Source organism: Populus euphratica, unplaced genomic scaffold (genome assembly GCF_000495115.2).
Source record: "Populus euphratica unplaced genomic scaffold, PopEup_1.0 scaffold584.1, whole genome shotgun sequence".
NCBI classification, from domain to species: domain Eukaryota; kingdom Viridiplantae; phylum Streptophyta; class Magnoliopsida; order Malpighiales; family Salicaceae; genus Populus; species Populus euphratica.
Window position 1 is genome coordinate 128,535 of NW_011500457.1, and position 10,693 is coordinate 139,227.

Genomic DNA, 10,693 nt, shown 5'->3' on the forward strand with positions numbered 1-10,693 from the left:
ATTATTTTCTTATTTTATTTTTTTAATATTGAGCTAATTAAGAATTTAGTTTTGTAATTTTTTTTTAAATATTGTTGATTGCTAGAGTGTTTCTCTGCATAGTTTTTTTTTTGTTTTTGTTTTTTGATGATTTTCTCCAAAATTATCTTTTTTTATTTTATTTTTTAATATTGAGCTGGTTAAAAATTACAGTTATAATATGTGAGAAAAACACTGTAACTTTCTTTACAAATTATTATGAATTGCTATAGTGTTTTTTCCCATATGATTTTTTTTTCTAGTTTCTTTTGTGTTTTTTTGTAATATTTTTTTTTAAATTATCTTTATCAATTTTATTTTTTAAAATATTAAGTTGATTATAATTTAACTTTGTAATAAAGCTTAATAATGTGGGGAAAGCATTGTAGCTTTCCTCACAAAATATTGTGGATTGCTAGAGTATCTCGTTACATGGTTTTTTTTCTTATTATATTTTCAAAATTATCTTTTTTAATTTTTTTTTTTAATATTGAGCTAGTTGAGAATTACAATTACAAGTCATTACAAATAAGGCTAAATTATATAGGGAAGCATTGTAGCTTTTATCACAAAATACCATGAATTGCTACAATGTTTCCAACATAGTTTTTTTTTCTATTTTAGTTTTTTGTATTTTTTTGTTATTTTTTTTCTAAATTATCTTTGTTGATTTTATTTTTTTAATATTGAGCTTATTGAGAATTTAGCTTTGTAATTTTTTTCTTTAAAACACTGTGAATTGTTGTAGTGTTTTCCTATATGATTTTTGCCAAAATTATCTTTGCCATTTTTTTTAAAATATTAAGTTGGTTAAGAATTATAATGACAATAAAATTAAATCATATGGAAAAAACGTTCTAACTTTTCTTACAAAATACTGTGAATTGCTACAATATTTTTCTAAATAGTTTTTTTTGTGATTTTTTCTAAAATTATTTTTGTTAATTTTATTGAAGAAAACACTGTAGTTTTTCTCACAAAATATTTTCGATTGCTACAACATTTTTTCTTATAGGTTTTTTCCCTTCAGAATTATCTTTTGGTTTTTTTTAATATTAAATTAGTAGAGATTTTAACTTTATAATTTTTTTTGTTTTTTATTAACAGAAAAACTAAATCATGTGGTAAAAATAATTATCTTTTCTTATAAAACAAATTATTTTATTTAGTTTCTAAATTTTTAATCACCAATACAATTTTTTTCCATCATAAACAAATTATTATATTTTTAGTATTACTTATTTAACACTGTCCATCATAAACTATTAACTCTATTATATTTTTAGTATTACTTATTTAACACTGATTTATAATTATAACACTATCAAATAAAAACATTTATGTTATAAGCACATTAGCATGCCATCTCCTCGCAACATAAAACACGTTTTGAAGATAAAAGAAATAAACAATCAATCTTAAGGAGTGAGAAAAGCAGTTCAATATAAAAAGAAGGGATGGGGAAGCTCAGATTTTAATCCTACATGAGAAACTTTTCTCAATTATAGTGTCAGGCAACGCATAAACTTGGTCGGATTGCTAAATGCAAGCGAAAAAAATCCTTTTTCCATTTTCTTAAAAAAGCTCATATATTATACATGTAAATAAAAGAAATTTGTTTGAGCCTCAACAACGATAAATTACATAAGCTCAGATACAAGAGACCAATCCCGTACATGACCTCAAATTGATTTGAGCCCCAACAAAATTTTGGGAGACCACTCATCCAGCCAAGAAATGATCACAAAAAACCATCTAGGTGGTGGCCAAGTGGTGCAAGAAATGATCACAAAAACCAACACCTGCGTCAAGCATAATGTTCAAATATTGTACTCGTTGAGACTTTGCAATATCTAATTCAAATATTGCTCCATTCAAGGACAACTAGAAGAATTGCTGGAGCCAATGGCAATTTACTGCATCTTTCTCCAAGTCATCTTTCAGTTTGCCTATCTGTAGCAGAGCCTCCTTCAAGTCCATTTTGTATAATGGCAAATCAGAGAAGTCCTTCAGAAACCGGTGAGCCCGAGCTGCACCTTTTGACATATCATCTGTATTGCACTCTCTCTTTCGTTTGGATCCGACCTACAAATCATAAATGAATAAGTTAATATTCCAACCTAATAGAATGCTTTGCGATATTATGCTATCATTTTACCAAGTTCAGTTCACGTGAAAACTTTGCTATCAGAAACAGAAAAATGTTTCGAGAATGCTCTACGTCACGCATAATGTTCAAATATTGTACTCGTTGAGACTTTGCAATATCTAATTCAAATATTGCTCCATTCAAGGACAACTAGAAGAATTGCTGGAGCCAATGGCAATTTACTGCATCTTTCTCCAAGTCATCTTTCAGTTTGCCTATCTGTAGCAGAGCCTCCTTCAAGTCCATTTTGTATAATGGCAAATCAGAGAAGTCCTTCAGAAACCGGTGAGCCCGAGCTGCACCTTTTGACATATCATCTGTATTGCACTCTCTCTTTCGTTTGGATCCGACCTACAAATCATAAATGAATAAGTTAATATTCCAACCTAATAGAATGCTTTGCGATATTATGCTATCATTTTACCAAGTTCAGTTCACGTGAAAACTTTGCTATCAGAAACAGAAAAATGTTTCGAGAATGCTCTACAGCATGAAAGTTTTGGGACTGCCAAAGAGTGACATGATGTTCTCCTCAAGACTGGCTCAAACACTGGAGATTACTGACAGGGAATCTGTACTCCATAGTGCTATCTTAGTCAATCAACTTGAATTCGAAGTTGTTTTTCACACTACAGTAGTGGCGCATCAAGCCACAGGTCTTGTTACTCTAGCATGTAAACTCTGGATAGCTTGCTAGTAAGAAGGAGAAGTCAAACCAGAGTGGCACATCCCTTCAAATGTTGACACTAACTGAAACGTCAAGGCTTGTATAACAGTGGCCTACATACCACTGTATCAATCTAAGGCTTATCAACAGAAATGATCAGAAAGTTCACATAACTAGAAGGCTATACAGATGGCATGGAGCCAATGCTGAGCTGGAAGCTTTTAGATTCATTAAAGACAAACCTTTTCTCTAGCATCATCTGAAATGATTGCAGTAGGTGAGAAATCTTCCAATTCAGCTGCCTTTTCTCGGGCAAGGGCGACAACACTTTCAGGAAAGTTTGCAAATTCTGCAACATGAATACCAAAACTTTGATCACAAGCCCCTGGCTCAACCTGGAATTCAAGGTTGTAAGAAGGTCATTAGAGTAAGCATTTTAAACTTATTTTTGCTAACCCAGTCACTCAAAAGCAGAAGAATCGCATCTAGTCAGAAACTAATCCTAAAATTGCTAGTCCAACAATTGATATATGCCCCACTATTAAGAATAATGATTGAAGACTGTTGTTTCTGTGTCAAATAGAACTCATATCATAATAGAAAATACAAAACCCAAAAAATTAAAATAAAATAAAAATTGAAGTTCCTCATTTTCTTACCTTTTTCTCCACTTGTTTTTTCATTATGTAAGCAAAGCTTGCTAAACGACAAAGAGAGAAATTGAAAGGAGCGAGACAAAGGAAAAATCTAAAACCCTCTCCTTCAAATGTCTTTTCTACTTCACGTCATTTATAGTCCTATTACTCTTACACTAATCCAATCAGTTAATTACAAAGATCAAAGGTAAGGCAGAAACAACAGCTACATAATTATGATACAAGCTAGTCTTTGAAAAAATAAAAAACAAAAGGCATGCAATCAAGCACCTGTAATTCTAGGTGCTTAGGCCATGCCTCGATGCATTTACCTTGTACAGCATGGTCAACTTGTGATTTGATGTGTCGATGTGTGCACTGACATGATAGTTTGCAACACCAACAATTTGCTTCGCATGTGGCTCCTGGTCAGCTTTTTGATGAGCTAATGCAGTCAGTTCGTGAAAGTGGGTTGCAAATAAAGTAGGTGCTTTTAACTCTCGAACCAGGTGTTCACATATGGCCCATGCCAAGCCTGGGAAACAGAACAAAACATGATAAACAAAATTATGTTTATCTATGAGGTTTAACCAAACCAAACAATAAATTCCAATATGGATCAAACAATAAAGCTACTTCATCACTTCCAACCAAAGGTGAAAAGAGGCTCTAAGCAATGTTTAAAAGAAGAAAACTCCACAGTCAAAACTACAAATAAATGATGAAAAGTAGCTTCCCCGAACTCATCAATAAAAAGGAGAGCAGACACGGTTAATTTTCAGAAACTCTCAAACCCCAAAGAAGTCTAATTGGATGCTTGTAACTTCAATAGGTGTAAGGAGAGCAGACATAGTTCATGCTTTTCAAATAAGAGGAATGAAAAGGGGAAAAAAAGAGAGAATTTCAAAACATCCATTTAACAGTTTTAAAAAACTTTAACGGAAACTTTTTTAGGTTAGATGATTTAGAGAGCTTCAACAACTTCAAATAAAAAACCCATAAAAACCAACTCTCCCAAGGCTCTGGAAATTGTTGAAACCTACCAAATCCATCATAAGTTGATGTCCCGCGGCCTAACTCGTCAATGATTATCAATGACCTATCTGTAGCTCCTTTAAGGATTGAAGCAGTTTCAAGCATTTCTTGCATAAAAGTAGAAACTCCACGCATCTACAAGAAAGGAAACAGATGCATAAACTTCAATAGCAAGGAAACATGTAATATCCATCCTTTCATCGTAAGCAAGTAATATAATCTACTTTACAGAAACAAAACAGTCAAACAGTCGAGTAGTGAATGTGATACACAAGACACAGCACCATACAGAAGTGAGATCCAATTAGAGCTAATTACAGGGGACACCAAGTAATCACTAAATTATGTTGTTCAGTTTCAAACTCTCTGTACACATTTTACAGGTAAAAAAAAGAAAAGCAAAAAGCACAAAAACTACTCAGGTAAATTTTACAGGCATAAATCAAATTGGTCCATGCTTATCATATGGTTAGACTACCTTAAGTGCACTAGTAAACGTTTCCTGATACTATCAGCATATGACAACAGAATGACTTTTTTTTTTCCTGGAATTAAGTCGTTATCAACTACATCTATTATCTGACAGGCATTTTGTAGCATGTTTTGATTAGGTCCAAAGATTTTATATATCTTGAAGTCTATGCTGCTAAAATAATCCAATATCTAATGGTATTACTTTACATGTTAAAATTAATGACTAATGCCAGAAAAAAAGATCTAAAGAGTAGAGGGTTTAGCTCAAGTTTTTCAACTAGTCTAGGATGAATATAGATTTAGATGGATGAGGTGATGAGAATCAAATTAGTAACTTAATAAAAATATTGAACCAAGACAGTTTTATACCAAACAGATTTCAAATTGAATTTTTTGCTGTCGATGCATTAATAGACTGCTATTTGAGATTGAAATCTTATTTTTTACATCCTCAGAAGCACAAAAGGAAAGCAGATCTATTTGCTTTGTACCTTAGCATTTGGATGTAAATGGTATCAACAATTCAGGTATTTATTTCTTTCTGCTCTTCCTGTAATGCACTCTAATTTATTTCTACAAGTAGTTAAAAATCAATGCAACACATACATCATGCTACAGGTGATGTTTCCAATTGTATCTCGTTATGAAACATTTCTCTATCAAAACACACAAACATATTACATTTTAAAATAGCAGAGCAGGGTAAAGCAGCTAGATTTAATCTTGTGCATTGATACAACATAACATAGGTTCACAGCTACATCCTGCAAAGGTGACCTTTCCTAAGGCAAATAATAGGATGAGTACATAAGCATTTCAACAGCAGACATGAAGCGTGTAGGAACTTTGAAATTGGTGATTATTGAGCATAGAACTTTACAATCCTGGAGTAAAAATCAAGATAATAAATATTCAGAAAAGAGCAAAAGGGGATTAGAAAGGAAAAGCAGATAACTTCCAAATTCGTTGCATCCATGACATTCATTTTCAAGAGTTTGAACCTTTTATTCATTTTCAAGAGTTTGAACTTTAAAAGGCTATTTCACTGACTCACTTGACAATCACCAGCACCCACACGTGCAAAAATGCAATCACGTACAGAAATGGTAGCCTTGTCACAGGGAATGAAAGAACCAACTTGGGCCATGAGAATATTCACACCTATCTGCAAATGAAACCAAAATATACAGATATAGCAATCCTGGAAAATTGTCGATTAACTTGATAGATTGAAGATATTGTGAAACAAGAAATTGAGAGGGACTTCAGTGTCTCCCATTGATGAACATCAACTCAATTTGTGTTGAGTCAAATGCATTGACAGACTGAAATATCAATAAGATCTAAAAATTCTAGAGGTGAGAGTGATATAATGAAAGACAAAATAAGTAACGAATAGAGGCATCAAACCGAATCATAAAAACATCCATACTTGCCGAATAAATGTGGATTTCCCACCCATATTAGGCCCTGTGATTATTTGGAACCAACTCTTTCCCCTGACCTGATTCATGGAAAGATAACAAAGAAACATTAATGGGGCACTTGGATATTAGAAGTCCAGAAGGAGCATGCTTTCCTTCATCAATTGAATACTCACAAGTTTACAATCATTTGGAATAAAATTCACCCAATCCTGAGCTTCCACACATGGATGTCTACTCCCTTCTAATATAATATCTCCCACATCCTATAACAGCAAAGAGGGTAAATATCATACCATAAAGCTTTTCCAAAACAAGAAGATAGATTAAAGGAAGGAAGTGAATGAAGCAAATAATTACAGATGGAGTGATGTCAGGCCTTGTGTATGGAGTAGGACAACTAGAAGCCAAATCAGCAAAACTAAGTAAGACATCCATTTCAGAAAGCAAACCAGATAATTTCTCAAACACCTGCAGCATAGCACTTGCATTAATCAAGAATAAGAGCTCTGTCAAAGTCAGTACATGATAAGGATGAATACCTCAGAGAAAGTTGCTGTAATTTGAACCACTCGATTGACAAGCTCCTTTTGATGACTCTTATAGTTCTCAACTATCTTTTGGTGCTGGTCACCTAATTTTTTAAGTTTCGTGTTTGTGAATTTTACCCCATCCTTACGAGTTTCAAGGACAATAAACTGGGTGGTCAGCTTTTTTCGTATTTTTGGCTCTTCCTTCTTTGTAATTCGGAAAACATGACCGTATTGCGTTCCCTTATCCAACTTCAATCCCTTATCTAGAGGAAGGTCAAGATCGGAAGCAGTTTGTTTATGCAAATTGTGTATCTGGTGCTCCAATGACTCCTGCTCAGCTTTTAGTGCACCTAAGGCAGCTTCATAACTAGGTGAAATCATGTATTCCCCATTGTCAAGTTGATCTAGGTCAACAGCAGTTTCCACAAGAGCAATGAACTTATTCAAGTGGTTATCATCAGTCCACACCTCAAGGGACTCCAAATACTTTTTCTTGATAAGGGATGAAAATTGGCCATCATATCGTTCCAGAGCACCTTTAATGTATGGCAGTCTTATGATGGACTGCATCCCAAAAATGTATCAAGTTAAAAAGAAAAACAGAGGCACATTAACTGAGAGATTAAAATACAATTATTGTATAAAAATAGCGTAGAACACAGTGCATGTGATAATTAGTTAAAAACAAGCAACATGAATAATTATTTAAAGGATAGTATGCATGGACACCACTACATAGCATAAGAAGAAAAGAGCAAAAAAAGCCGAGAAAGAAAGAAAACAAACAAAAAGTACAACTGCAGATGACACCAGCAAGTTCTTTTCTGAAGATTGATCAGCATTTCAGTTCCATAACAGGTTGCAACTCCACTCTACAAGTTCCATGTAACACTAGGCCACCTTCGATACAACTTCTCCATAGCATCAAGGGAAAGAGAGTGCCAAAAAAGGAAGAATACAAACACTAGCGAGCTTTTCAGCTGAAAACAACCTACACTTTCCATACCAGGAGCTACTCTACTCTAAAAGTACCATATAATTCTCCTCAACCAAAGATGGAGAGTGAGAATAAGCAGAAACAGGCATGAAATATTAACCAGCTTGGTAGAAAATGGAGAAGAGTCAGCGTTTTAGCTAATTGTCTAGACAAATAATCACTAACCTGGCCATCCTATATCAAGCACATGCATTAAGGAATGAGTACAGGAAACAGAAAATTGAATTTCACCTGATAAAGTTTCACAATATGGTGCAAGCCAGCTCTTCCTTTCTCAACAATGTGAATCAGTCGTTCAATATCTGAGATTCTTTTCAGATGCTGTCTTAGATCTTGGCGAAGCCCAGTATCGTCCACAAATGCCTGCACCAAATCTAGCCTGGAGTTGATTGCATCTACTTCCAATAAAGGCTGTTTTAGCCACATATGAAGCAATCTTTTTCCCATTCCAGCTGTACAAGTTCTATTCATGAGACCAAATAAACTAAAATTTTTGTTTGCATCAGTTTTGCTTTCAAGGACATTCAGTGCCCTCATGGCAGCAGAATCAAGTCTCATGTAGCTGTCAAGATTGTACTTTCTAATTCTATAATTGCCATAATTGCTCTCGTCTGCAAGTAATTCTGCATAGGACAATACTGCTCCCAAAGCACCAGGTGCAAATTCAAAACCAGAAACTAAATCTCGGACTGGTTCAAGGGGGCCTTTGACAAGCCTACCGAGATCCTGCACCAAATCTCTTGTTTTGAATTCATTTTTCTTTCTCTCAGTTAACATCACACCGCATTTGGTCAAAACATCATGCAGAGTTCTACAGTCATTGGACTTGCCACTCTCCATGGGCAAAAGGCATTCCTTGCAACTGAGGGCAACTAAAGCTGACTCCACATTTGTAAAGTGGCTATCATCTAGAAATTCAGCCAGCCCAAGAACTCTTTTTGTTAAGTCAACATAACTCAACCCAACAGTGCACCCTTTTTCACGGAAGTTTAACAAGAGTGCAACAACCACAGGAGAATCCTGCATGTCATTGTTTGCAAACAATACATCTTCAAAACTGCCAAGATTTCCAGGAGTCCCGCTTTTCACTAGTTTCCAATTGGATCCACTCCCTTCATAAAGCTCAAGAGTATGGTCTGTTCTCTCCAAAAGAAGATCCCGAGCAATTGTTTCAAACATGTTCTTACTAATGCTCGCACTAGAAAGACCACTAGATCCACTCCCCAACTGGCGCAAAGCAGTCGTAGTGTGGTAGTATGTCTTTGCAATGAAGTTTGCATTTTCGGCATGAACTGTATAATAGTCCTGCATATTTAAACAATATTAATAAAAAATTTGACAATTGTTAAGACAAACAAAGAAACCAAAATGAAATACTTATAAATTCTACTTATGAAGAACAATAGCTGGTAATTTGTGAGATCATAGTCATCACAATAACCAAAAAAAAAACATGCATGTTATAAGAAAAGGTAGCTTTTGCAGAAAACCTTATAATTCTGGCTTGCATTTTAATAATCTATACTTGTGTGCATCTGAGCTAGTTTGAAATAGCATCCTTAATTAGGAAACAAACTTCTTCGTAGATGCCAACAGTGGTTGACATCAATATCATTTCTAACACAGGCATATCATTTTCCTGTTGAATGACTTGTTATTGAAATATTGATGGCAAAACAAAATTGAATAGGTAATAGAATGCAAGAAACAACAAAGATAAAGTTCCCTACAAAAGCAGTATCGTCATTGCATTGTAAGAATACTGAATACCTCAAACGGAAACAGTATTCATTGACCCCTTAAAGGATTCCCTAAATCATACTACTAATTCCGTACTAAAACAGTAAAGTTTCACAATTCAAGATGAAAATCCAACACTTAATGCCAAATGGAGATGAACTCATTCCATATCAGATCAAGATAGAAATAATTCAGAGGTTCAATAAGAGGCCAAACGTGAACTGACCCGCCTATCAAAGACCCGAACCGCCCTAGGGTCCTGCAACATCAAACGCAACAACGAAACACGCCCAAATAAAATAAGTAATTCATAAATAAATTCAAAACACTAAAAAAAAACTATAAATAAATAACCCAGAACTGAAAATTATTTTCTTTAAGAAATGCTTAATTTTCCAAGTAATTAAGAGATTAATTAGGACTTACATGGGGTAGGGTTTTGAAGAAAGAGAGAAACCCTTGAGCCTGCTTAGCATCTGATACAACGATTTCAAGAAATCAAATCATTTCTCAACCCCGAAAAAAAAAAAAACAAAACGAAATCATTGATTATTTTACCTAGCTTGAGCTCAGGGAGCTTGTTCTGTTCTTCAAAATTGTTATTTTCACCCATTTGATTATAAAAAAATTAGGGTTTCGTCGTTGGGGTTTATAAAAGCTCAAGAACCTGAAGTGTGGTCTTATATAATCTGGTGTTGTAATGGCGGGAGAGGAAGGGGCAAACTGGCGGGCTTTTGTGGGCGCGTGTAAATCACGCTCGGAATTGGCTCTAATTTTGTTTCGTCTTCCAAACATTAATTAACAAGAACCTTAAAAGCGATTTTAGATTAGATTGAAACAATGTTTTTTTAAAAACAAATTGATTTTAAAAAAAATTATCTTTACACATTACATTGACTAAGTATTAGATTTTGATAGTTTGTTTAAGTTTATATTAATAAACAAAAGTTTTATTTTTACAAAAAACTGAGAATAAGAAGATCAGAATCGACAATGAGGCAAAAATTATGGTTTTCCCTTT

The 10,693-nt window shown here is 34.0% G+C and overlaps 1 protein-coding gene across 1 annotated transcript; it reads right to left on the reverse strand.

The window, feature by feature from the left end:
* Positions 1-1,793: 1,793 nt before the first annotated feature.
* On the reverse strand, positions 1,794-10,463 carry MSH2 (MUTS homolog 2). Its single transcript, XM_011011499.1, has 14 exons — positions 10,231-10,463; positions 10,099-10,148; positions 9,899-9,931; positions 8,164-9,237; positions 6,945-7,499; positions 6,763-6,873; positions 6,579-6,668; positions 6,411-6,482; positions 6,033-6,143; positions 4,513-4,639; positions 3,802-4,004; positions 3,077-3,229; positions 2,252-2,518; positions 1,794-1,836 (listed from the first exon to the last, which is right to left on the reverse strand). The coding sequence occupies exons 1-13, from the start codon at positions 10,283-10,285 to the stop codon at positions 2,318-2,320; spliced, it is 2,835 nt and encodes a 944-aa protein (XP_011009801.1). The 5' UTR covers positions 10,286-10,463; the 3' UTR covers positions 1,794-1,836; positions 2,252-2,317.
* Between the last annotated feature and the right edge of the window lie 230 nt (positions 10,464-10,693).